The 12031-nt window shown below is 33.3% G+C and overlaps 1 protein-coding gene across 20 annotated transcripts in view; it reads right to left on the reverse strand.

Moving 5' to 3' along the window:
• Positions 1-12031, reverse strand: part of LOC106070553 (dynein axonemal heavy chain 6-like) — a 136922-nt gene that overhangs the window by 27386 nt on the left and 97505 nt on the right. For 18 of the 20 annotated variants that reach the window (XR_008776877.1, XR_008776875.1, XR_008776876.1 and 15 more), the window contains 12 exons: positions 11745-11925; positions 10453-10578; positions 8525-8634; positions 8243-8405; positions 6877-6959; positions 6370-6583; positions 5195-5327; positions 3754-3947; positions 3483-3668; positions 1446-1618; positions 900-1080; positions 119-298 (listed from right to left, as the gene is read on the reverse strand). Coding sequence is in view for 16 of the 20 variants with exons in the window: in XM_056022901.1 (XP_055878876.1) it covers positions 119-298; positions 900-1080; positions 1446-1618; positions 3483-3668; positions 3754-3947; positions 5195-5327; positions 6370-6583; positions 6877-6959; positions 8243-8405; positions 8525-8634; positions 10453-10578; positions 11745-11925 (1924 nt within the window). In the remaining 4 variants the exon portion in view is untranslated. The remainder of the gene's footprint in view (positions 1-118; positions 299-899; positions 1081-1445; positions 1619-3482; positions 3669-3753; positions 3948-5194; positions 5328-6369; positions 6584-6876; positions 6960-8242; positions 8406-8524; positions 8635-10452; positions 10579-11744; positions 11926-12031) is intronic. The other 2 variants (XM_056022906.1, XM_056022908.1) reach the window with 2 other exon arrangements.

A 12031-nucleotide genomic window follows, 5' to 3' on the forward strand; every position in this document is an offset into this window, starting at 1 on the left:
TGGGCCCACTACAATTTGAAAGAGATCAACTTTGGGTACTAAGATCAATACTTATTGGTTTAGGAATGTAAAGTACATATACTAATGAGATGATTTTATTGCTTATTTATTCCTTTACCTGTTTAAAATACTTGAGAGAGAATTGATACATGGGATCTACTTCCCCCATGTCAGACACCACAAAGTACATAACAGAACCCCTCTCAGCAACGCAGCGATATTTCTCTCGGGCCACACTGATCTTTTCTTCTGTTGTCTCGGATTCAGCAAGTCTTTGTTTGATAACTGCTGAGGTGACCTGTCAAGAAACCATTCAATATTTTTCTTTAAGTTGATCAGAATTAAAAACTAGTTAATAAATGTCTGCTATACATTTTACATCTGAACTTATTTCAACAAGTGTATCTACACTGTTACTTGATGTTTTTACTTTAAATTGGCAACTAAAAACCAATTTTTTCCCAATAGCTGTAAAATGTATTGATAGACACCCTCATGATATAATTTTCTGGTAACATTGTTAGACCTATTTTAATCTTATTAGAATTAGGCTTAACCTTGTGCACATTGTTTTTTCTTGAACCAAGTCTAATAAAACATAATGGTATTTTTTCTATTTGATTTCTAGTCATCTTTGTTTTCTAAATCACATTATAATTATATGATCATTATTATATATTAAACTCTGCTACTGGAATTATAAAAAAAAATATTTTAGTGCTGTGTTACTTCTGCAGAGAGATATAAGGAATGAGAGATCCTCAAGATGTACTTGGGACATTTGAATGATGCTTTAATGGTTATAAACACCCACATTACCAATGGAAACAAGTGAAACTCACACACGTGAAACTCACATCTGCGAAACTCACACACTTCAAGGCCTATGTGATACTTGCCTTAGAATCATTCAATGTATTGATAAGTTCTTCATTGTCCAATATATTTCCTTCCGATTCAAAAAGTAACTTCAGAATTTTATCTTCAATAGATTTCAGCTGGTTCTTATCAGCATTGATTCTCATGATGAGTTCATTTCTTTGTTCTTCCAAGTCTGGTCTCTCTAAACTGACAACATCACTACATCCAATAGAAAGAAAAACAACCTTTTCATGTCTGACCTTTTAAATGTAACTAGTTGAAATTTTTACTGTTCCTAATTGAAAATTAGTCTATTTAAAAACAGATTGTATTCCAAAAAAAATTTCTATTTCTATTTTCATAATCAAAACAATAAAACAACATTTACATAAATGTAGGTTTTATTTTGGTAATAAAAATTGTAATGTATTTAGTTTAACTAATCTTATTTTTTTTAAAAATCTTTTTAACAATTCGACTGGTTAATTTAGTCTTGAAAGAATGCTTTGGATGTTAAGCCAGAGCTAAAATAAAATGTATGTAACAAGAAAAAAAAAAAAACAGATGCGAAAGAAATTTTCAACCTAAGAAGTTGATCTTCAAGGCCTTTCTTGGTGACTGTGAAATTGATAACTGTTACTTTGATGCAGACTTCTGGCAAGTAATGTGGATTAGACAGTTTGGTGGTCATATAGAAACGAAAGTTTCGATCATAGTCTATATCGCTATCCCCCAAGCGAATCAACACACGCCCACCCTGAAAAAAGACGACGAAAAAAAAGATTAAAAAAGTAATTTTTATTTAATCAGAATGTTGGCCTAAAACTCTACACATTGGGTATCACTTTGAAAATTGAGTTTTTAACTGCAAGTTCTATCCTTCCAATTTCCTTTTAAGCTCATTCAAGACAAATTCAATTATAATTTCACTCATGTTGATTTTATTTATAATAATCTCATTCATTACTAGTTGATTCATCATGATTCTATTTATGGTCATTTCATTTATTATAATATTATTCATGCTAAAATTTGTCCTTATCATTTAATTGATGGGAGTCAGGTAGTGTGATATGCTGGCTGGACTGTTGTTCGGATGGTCTCAATAGTACCAGATTCGTAACCTATAGTTCAGCGAGAGGTTTGGTTAGGATGAAATTACCATCAAATCTGAAGGAACATGTGAAATATTTTACATGTGAATAGACTTCATTACTTTTAGAAATATTACAAGATAAACTAACTTTTGTTTTAATTTTAAAGATTACATCCAAAACGCTGTTCATTGAATACTTCCTGTAAACATGAGACACGAGCTAAGTAAAAGTAAAGTTCCCCTTTCAGACCTTGCTATCTATGGGGCAGATGATGTTAAGGTCATCTGTTTCTATGGCTTAAAGTTAACAAGCAGGGTGTTATGGGGCCAGTACAACGACCAACCGCCTTTACATTCCACAACTAAAGTCGGGTACCCATTAGAGTTGGGTGGACTCAGGGGCAAATGAACTCCATCTTATATTTTCTTATATTTCCTATAAATCTATTGTGAGCCTAAACATAAAACTTAGTTCATTCCCTTAGAAAAGGAAAGAAAAATTCTCATAAATCAGCCCATAACATAGTTATAATGAGAATGATATTCAAGAATGTTTAAAATATCATTATCTAGATTTCAATCTACAAAGGAATATGATAAGCAGACAAGATAAGATAAGATGATCTGTTATCTGCTATATTATAACAAGTAGGCTCTGACCAGAAAATAATTTTCTAATTGGAAATATGTTACGACTACAAATATTCTATTCAATTAAAACCAGGAACATTCCAAGAAAACCACTAAGGAGACCAGATACAACACTATGAAATTCATTGAAAGCATTGGCAAATGGGGAGGGGGTGGGAGGCATTCCAAAAAGTCATCCTTAACCTTTTATGTATTATCATTTTAGCCTCTCATTTTTTCATTCACAGTTACCTACAACACTATACTATTTATTTTTGTACAAAATATATTTTGATTACTTTAGCAACCAAGATTGGTGTTCTAAAAGATTACATTAACATTTTTTTTCCTCTCTGTTCAACAATACATTTGCATCTGAACACTCTGCATTAACACTGTTCTGGGCATCTCTTTGAGAATCCTGGGATTAAAGCAAGCAATAGCTTTACCTCACATATACCTAATTAGGCAACCCCAAAAAAACTCAAAATTTTTGGATCTACTCTTATAAAGAAACATGTTAAGTCCTTAGAAATGAAGCATTTTCATAATGTCAAATTTGATAAAAGTGACCTTACTTATGAATATATAACTGAAAAAGTCAATAAGGTTACATAAAAGGTTCAAATACCTAAAGGAGTTTAAAGCTTGATATGTTACTTGTCATGTAAAGCACTTTAGTTATAGATGGAGAAATGAATTGAATGTTGCGCTGACCAAACCCTCAAAACATATTGGAGTCCAAGGGTAGATTACGTGAAGTTGTAACAAGTCAGGAGACATAACTCCATCATTAAACCTTTTTGCTTTTACAAACACAGCTTTTACACACACAGAGAAAATTTTGGTATACAGTAAAGTGTTTAAATGTTTAGATGTAATAGAAAAATGTTACCTGTATAAATGTTTGTTTTAACAAGACAGGTTCTAGTGCTGGATCCAAAGCTTCACCAACATCCTCCATCAAAACAGGTAAACCTGCTCTTATGCAAGCTTCCAGTGTTCTCAGAAAGTTGGAATTGGATAATTTAATAATTTTAAGCTTATTTAGAGCCTCTCTATTTCTGATCCATCTGTTGGCCTGAAAGAAGTGTCAACAATAATACTCAGCTTTAATCAATACAAGTACATACTAGAAACATTATTTGTTTACTTAGAAACTTTACCTGTTCTTGTGGGTCAATCATCAAAGGCCACCTGCGACCTTTAGTTACAAGAACAGCGTTTTCAATTGACACAGCATCTCTTGGCAGACCGTCAGCATTCCATTGTCGAATTTCATATATATCTGCCAAGACTGACACAAGAGTCATATTTTCTGTTGCAGGTATTTGAAGATCAATCAATCGTTTAGTCCAACCTGTAGAAAAGTTTTTGTATCCAAATTATTAAATACATTCAAATGTCTTATAATGAATCTAAGTATTCATGCTAGATACATCAGAGTATTTCAGTCAAGTCAATTGGTCGTTGCAGTAATATTTAGGTTATGTTATGCTACTTTCTTAAAAATGTTCTTTCTTAATATAAATATTTCTAAAAGTTTTTAACAAATAATTAAATGTGAGAAATACAAGATACAGTTAAGTTAATAATAGTAAAGTAAAGTTCCCCTTTCAGACCTTGTGGTCTATAGGGCAGATGATGTAAAGGTCATCTGATTCTGTGGCCTACAGTTAACGAGGGTGTCATGTGGCCAGCTCAACGACCAACCGCCTTTACTTTTCCCCAACTAATGTCAGGTACCCATTAGAGCTGGGTGGACTCAGAGGGGCCCAAGGATCCTGAAATTAAATATCCCAGTCTTCACTAGGATTCAAACCCCGGACACCGGTTCGGAAGTCAAGCGCTTTACCGCTCAGCCACCGCACCTTCTAAGTTAATAATAATTGATGTAAAATATTTTGTTTCTAACTACTAAATCATATATCTGAGAGTAAAGCATAACTAAATAATGAAAAATCAAGCTAGACCTAGTAATATTTTCAAGAGTTATGAGAACAAGAAGATTGTATAATTTGATGTTTGGCCAGGAAGGTATACAGTCTCAAATGATCTATTTAAAAGTAGAAAGCAGGAGGTTTGGACTAGAAAGTAGATTATCTTTATCTTTGAAGGAACATGTAACACATTTTATAAACATTTTTTAGAAACAGCCTTCACCATTTTCAAAACCTAATTCATTTTGTCCTATTCATATTTTCTTATTGAGGATGATTAGTTGCCATGTATCAAGATTAATGGGCGATTAGGAAAACTTACAACTGAAATAAATCAAAAGCTGCTACAAAGGTCTAAAAAATGTATTTATGTATCCAACACAAGACTTAAGCTAGTCAAAAAACAATCAGTTAATATGGTATAAGCAGACATTGCATAAATAAAGGTTTTGTTTTTTTAAGTTTTGGACATTCATTCAGAAAAAATTATCCTGTACCAATCTAAACTTCTTGAGAACCAAAGCAGACAGCAGTGGGAAGGGTTCAAACTGATGACAGTCCTAAAGGCATACCACACGACCAGTTTGCTCTCTTAATGGTACTAGTTTTCAAGGGTGTCTGTATCTAAACATTTTAAAAGTACATTGTTTTTGATGTTTAGACTTACCCTCTACAAGTTTTTGCCTGTAAGTAGAAGTAAAGGCTCCATAGTAAGCTACACAAGCTGCTGCTATAAAAACATCTCCTACTACATTTTTCAACTGTACATCAAAGTTGGCAACACTTTCCTCCCAGCGAACCTATAAGAAACAAGATGTAGAAAGAGAACAAATACAATGGCCTTCTTCAGTTGCAAAATAACTATGGAAATGAGAAATGAGATGAACGCCTGGGCATTAGTTATGGTTGGAACAATGTAACCCAAACAGCTATTTTCCAATTTCTCAGCACAGCTGTTGAATACAAAGGAACAGCAAGTGCTGATACAGAATGCGAAATGCGGTGGCGCAGGCTCTGCAAACTGCCTTAAGGTTGTCTGCTCCTTATTTTTCCTCAAGATAGACTCCCAAAGCCTTTCACATATTTGGGTATAGCTGCAAGGCAGCAGAGGTTTGAATTCAGTTTTCCTTCTTCTAGGTGGGTAGCTAACCAAGGCTAATGAGCCCCTCCTGCCTGAAGCTTACTGGTTTAGGCACTGGTTACACATTTTCCCCAGTTAGTGATAACAATTCTTCCATATCTAACATCCAACAGGTAGAGGCTGTTTGTCAGAGGCTATTTGAAAGCCATTGAAAGTATTTTATAGGTAGTGGAGTGCTTATATCCATTACCACTTTTAACAACCTTGCAGAACAGAGAATAAATATTTCAAGGAGTAGAGAATAAATATTTCAAGGAGCAGAGAATAAATATTTCAAGGAGCAGAGAATAAATATTTCAAGGAGCAGAGAATAAATATTTCAATGATAAAGATGAGAATTAAATGATTTTCTAGTAGAGATTGAGATGTTGTTTCAAAGATAGTTGAGCTACTGAAATGTTTATTTTTTTAAAAGTAGAAATATGAAAAAAAATCACACCAAAAAGTGCCAAATTCATTGTAGTCTCACAGTTCTTTCTAAGACTGTGTGCCAGGCATGTCTTATCTCCAATATGGAAATATGGTTTTAGTGAATGAATGCACATAATTTCAAATCGTTAATTTATTCCTCAAGGTGATATTTTTGTTTGATCATTTCAATTTATCTTTGATATTATAAAAACTACGCCCAGTAGGCCAAGTCTGACTAAGAATCATATTTTAATGTTACAATAGTTCTCATAGATTTTAAAATAACCTACTTGTTCATCAGCTAAGGCTGTTGTCAGTTTGGAAGAGCGTTTCAATCTGGCGGCAGTCACAGCCATGTTTCTTTCCAAACTTTTTTTTTCAGCCATACTCTTGTCAAAGACAGCCTGAAGATTTTTAATTTGTTTCTCCACTTCAGCCAGTTGGTCTTGTTTAGCTTTGAGGACACTTAAAACCTCATTGAGAACATCTTGAGCCTCAGCCAGTCTGACAAGGAAGAGATAATACATCTTGTAATAATAATATACCAACTATACATATACTTCTGTAATAAAACTATATATATATCCCATGTTCAAAGTGACATCATTATGATTTAGTACAAAGTTTACTAATTAATGACCACTAAAGTTATATTAAAACAAGTCTAAGAAAACAAATATAATTGAATATTTTTTTACTTATACCTAGAATGATTTAAAAAATAGCAACGCTTTGACTGCTAATTATTTAATGCTTTGACCGCTAATTATTTAATCCTTTGACTTCCAATTACTTACGCTTGTTTCTTTGGCTCAACTTGTTTAGCTACAGCAGAGTAAACATCAATTGCTCGAACCCATAGGACTAAAGTTTTACAAGCCTAGACGAAGAATAGATTTATCAAACAACATTCCATCATTACTCGGTGGTCATAAGAGTCTTCAAAACATTAAATCACAAATATTTTCAAATAAGTAGTTAATGATTTAAGATGTACATTCACTATGAAACTTTTCCATAAACAATGTAATTACAAAATATAATGTCTACTAAAAAAAAATATTAATGCATCTATAGACATTCTTATTTTCACACCAAATACAGAAATTGTTTTTCTGCTTAGAAGATTGCTGGTTGGCAAATAAAAAAGAAGCAAAAAAAAAAAACAAACAAAACAAAACAACATTCAATGAAAAGTGGAGTTGTTTTGACATACTGTGGGCTTAACTTATCAGACAGATCATTTTATTAGTACAACATTTGTGGGTGAATGTTAGACTGTGTTACTCTTCAAGTCTCTGATCCAAATAAAAGAAATGATTTCACATTCACATTTTGTTGTGTTTTTTTTTAACACCAGATCTTCTGTAGAATATTAAACACATGACTAGCCTAGTTGATCTAATTTTAAACATGTATGTTAATCATCCCTCTTTGCTTTCAATATAGACAATATCATCTCTTTCTACTAGGTTTTCTCCTTGAACTTGTAGTGGTTTTTCTTGGTTTTATTTATTCTCAACACCTGAGTTTTCTTTTCATTGATTTTTTAAACCAGTTTTCTCCACTTCTATAATGACCTTGTTTCATTTGAAATGAGCATGTTGTAGTTTTTGGAGGCAGATATCCTCTGTGAAATCTAGATCCTCCATTTTTTTTTTGTCCATTGAATGCATGTGTTGCCAGCTTTTTACTTTTTCATTATTCAGTCTAATCATAATCATCAAACTCCATTAGAGTGAGGGCTTGAGAGGCTCAAATCCTCTCTTGCAAAAGCCCTGGCCAGAAACCCTGCTGTCTTGCGTAGTGCATAAATGTCGCCATACAGGTTGAGAATTTTGGGTTTCCCAAGCCTGTCGAGACGGAGATCAGCAAATCTGGGGCAGTCAAACAGAATATGAGGCAGGGGTTTCCTCTTCTTCCCCGCAGCGGGGGCACAGCGAATCGAAATTTGGCCATAGCCGCGAGAAATATGAGCCAACAGGACAGTGGCCTGTCCTGCACTGTGCTATAATACCTTGCTCAGGCCTGGACAGCCTCCACCACGGGGGAGTGCAGTCAGGGCGCCTCATGCGCTCCCAGACTTCACAGGCTTTTTGGGACTCAGTCTAATGAGTTTTTTAGAAAAAATTTAATGATTCCTCTGACAATTAAATAAGTTACCTTTGAAACTTTGGCTACAACGTCAGGTACAAAACTTGGCATGGATGTATATTTCCTGACTTTAGCCAGCTTGGCAGCTGGGACATTTTCTTTGTCATATTCATAAATTTTTTTTAAGAAGTTCGTGTCTGCCAGCATGGCTTTACAACTCGCCCAGTCTGTCCTGAAAGACATTATTGCATAAGCAATCAACATTTATGTGCAATGAATTACTGAAGGTCACGGCCATTAGACTTTCACCAAGTATAAAACATTAATGTTTCGTTTGTTTATTCCACTTACTTGTTGCCTAAGAGAATGGCAACAGCTTCTAGAACTGTCTGAACAAGTTCTGGAGGTTTGGTAAATACTCGTATCTCAGCAATGTCATTTTTGTCTAGTGCTAACAAAGCCTGAAAATACAGATCATAGTCATTCTTATTATAATATATCTGAGTGATAAATTTTCTGTGTTGTAATTAATCTTGAACATGATGTTAGTATATGAGGTGGAATCTTACAAAACTGTCATTTATTTTCTCTTTGAACTGCACAAGTTAATTGAGCTGAACAACCTAGAATAACTAATAGTCTGTAAGGCAGTGTGGAACAGCTGGGAAGAACAGCATGCCACTGCAAAGAGCCTACAGCTAAGCAGCTAGAGCTTATGAGTTTATTAAAATAAATTTACTGTTCCTCCAAACTCTTCAAGGGTGATAAGTAGCAATACTTCATTTGAATAGTGGTTTATAATGCAGTTTTTTTTGTGAGTGTCATTCGTTCATATATATACTCTTTTTAAAGTTTAAATTTAACATCAGCTATTTAAAATCTAAATAAAGTGGTTTATTTAAGTTTAAAATTAGCAAAATTATTTTTATGTTTTTAACATTTGAAAAAAAAAAACAGGATAAAAACAAGAAAAATCACAGAGACATTAAGGTAAAGACAAAAGCCAAATATGATTAAATCAGTGATCTGCTATTCACAGATGACTGCGCTCTACATGTCTTAAATTAAGTGGGTCTTCAAAAGAGCTTGATCCTCTTCACCAAGGCAAAAAACTTGTTCTGAACAAATGTTCTGTACTAACCTCCTCCCAATAAAATAGCCAAGGAAGACATTTTTAAAGATGACCAGAAACTAATAAATGTGAAAAAAAGTTTGTCTGTTTGGGATGTAGATGCCAGCCTAGATGATGAGGTATACTTCCATGTTGCTTGCCACAGACTTTAAAAAACAAGTATGGTCAAGAAGACTATTCACTTCTACAAAATTAAAAATTGACAATACTGTAGTCCTTCTATGCTTCAGATTCCTGGACCTTATGTTCCAGTCACATCAAAAAGCTGATCTCCTCCCATATCTGACACCTAAGAACTTCACCAGTTAAAAATCTTTGACTACATATGAGATTTTAAGATCTTACAGCTGTCACAGACAGTATTCATGCAACAGCAAAAAGGTCAGAAAGAACTATGATGGGCTGAACATGTAGTCCTTATGACTCAAAATTGCCTCCCCAAATGTTTAATGGGGAGCTGTGTGCTGGAAAGTGCTACCAAGGGGAACAATCAAGTGATATATAGACAGCTCTCTAGAGATGCCACAAAGAATGTGAAATAAAAATTCATGACTGTGCAAAGCTATTTCTAATTGCTCCTCGTGGCATGAAGTCGTGTATGGCAGTATTTTGAGATTTGAGACACGGAGATTATGGTCATCAGTAAAAGACAAAAAAAGGATCAAAGTGGACAACTCTCAACATACCCAACCTTCACATGCCTTGTGTTTTTCAAAATGAAGATAATATTCCATAGCAGTCTTTGAGTTAAAAGAAAATGAGATTGCGATCATTTTGGATTACAAAGGAACAATTACCTTGCCAAGTAATAACAATTTATGACAGAAGATTAAAAAAAGTATAGTAGTAATACATAATATACTAAACCATAACTTATAGATACAATAACACAACATAATGAAATACTCCAAAAGACACAAAGATAAAGAAACATTTCTTATTCCATCTGGTAGGACAATTGGTACAAGTGCTACTTCCCTATTGCTATTGGAGCAAAAAACATGTTGCCTAAATCAGCCAGGAAAATTAATGATTTAGCTGAGTTTGAGTCTCTAATTACCTAGATTAAAAGAATGCTGAAGATGTAATTATCTTGTTTAGAAAGAATGTCTGAAATTTATAAGATGAAGAAATAAAAATGTTTTACTTTCTCTGCAACTTCCAGCGCAGGTAGCGCCTCGTTCAAGTCTCGCTGAGCATCATCTGCTATAGCCTGAGTTTCTTCAGCAGTTGTTTTTGCTTTGGCTTCATCGATAGCCACCTGTTTCTGAACCTGATTGATAAATTGAAAGAAATCCATACATATCAAATATTGCTTAAACTGATTAGAGCTCTGAAAAATCCACAGAAGCAATTTCTGAGCCTAATCAGAACATAGTAAAATATATCAAAAACAGCCTAGAATCTTATTAGTGCACTGACTAGAGGTCTTATGTTCTTAAATGTTGAATGGTTGCTAAATCAAATTTTAATTTGAGTAATCACTAATAATTTTTATTAGCAGTGAATTAGTTTACACTGCTATTGCTCAGTACCAGGAGAAAGAAGAAAAAGCAGACAAAGAAAGTGAATGGAAGACAACATCAAAAAGTGGACAAGCCTGTCACTGGAAGAGATTGTACTTAAAGTGAAAGACAGAGAGGAATGGAGGAGAATGGTCAACAATTAAACAGACTAAGTGATAGGTGAAGGTGATGTTTTCCTCAAGATCTTATGGTCTAGAGGTGCAGACTTTTCAGGTATTTGATACAAGAACATTAATTTTAATAGCCTTAAATTTCAATATAATATAGAAAAAAACAGAGCAATTAAGATTTTTTTTTTCTTCTTATTTCCTACAAATCAACGATTAAATAGTCCCAAACATAGTTAAGTCATAGGTCTTCAGACCACAACTATAATTTATCTACATTAATAATGTCTCCCCTTTTTTATTTATTGATTGAATCAGGTACATTTGCATTTGTATCTTTTTGTGTTAGGCACTATTCAGACCATAGTTTTTTTTTTTTTTTAGATACTCCACGCCAAAATAGCCCTTTAACATTAAAAATACAATTAGTAAATATAAAAAATTGAAAATATTAAAAGTAGAATGATAAACTATGTAGAATTTTATTTTCTTAGCCAACACATTTAAAAAGGAACATCAATACTATATCACTACTAAAAATCAGTAAGTTTAAAGAAAATATTATATCTTGGCATGATTTTTTCTTTAAAGTAAAATCTTTTAACATAGACTGACTTCTTTACTTAAGTTTTGTAATACTATTTCAAATATAGTGATATATATTTTTGGTGCTTAAGCTTAACAAGAGTTTGACAACAATCACCCTATACTTTCTTAATAATTACCAAGATAATTGAATGATGTATGTACAAACGTAAAACATTATGTTATAAATAGAAAAGTCCTATTTTCAAATGTCAACTTACAACATTAGCTTTCTCTTGATCTATTTTAAGTCTTTCCATCAATGCAGCAGTATCAGCAGACTTCTGTTTAAGTTCAGGCTCTAAGGCAACAAGTTCTTTCTTCATATTGTCCACCAAATCATTGGTCGAAAACAGCTTGGAAAGTCCATTAGCTACCCTCTCACGAGCAGTCTTAATATTACTACAAGAAATGTATGCAATAGAAGCACGTTAAATAAAACCAACATGAATATAGCTAGTAACGTTTTCTACAGCCTAATCTAGTATGTTAATACTCTTTAGTTGAT

The sequence above is a fragment of the Biomphalaria glabrata genome, chromosome 3 (genome assembly GCF_947242115.1).
Source record: "Biomphalaria glabrata chromosome 3, xgBioGlab47.1, whole genome shotgun sequence".
NCBI lineage: Eukaryota > Metazoa > Mollusca > Gastropoda > Planorbidae > Biomphalaria > Biomphalaria glabrata.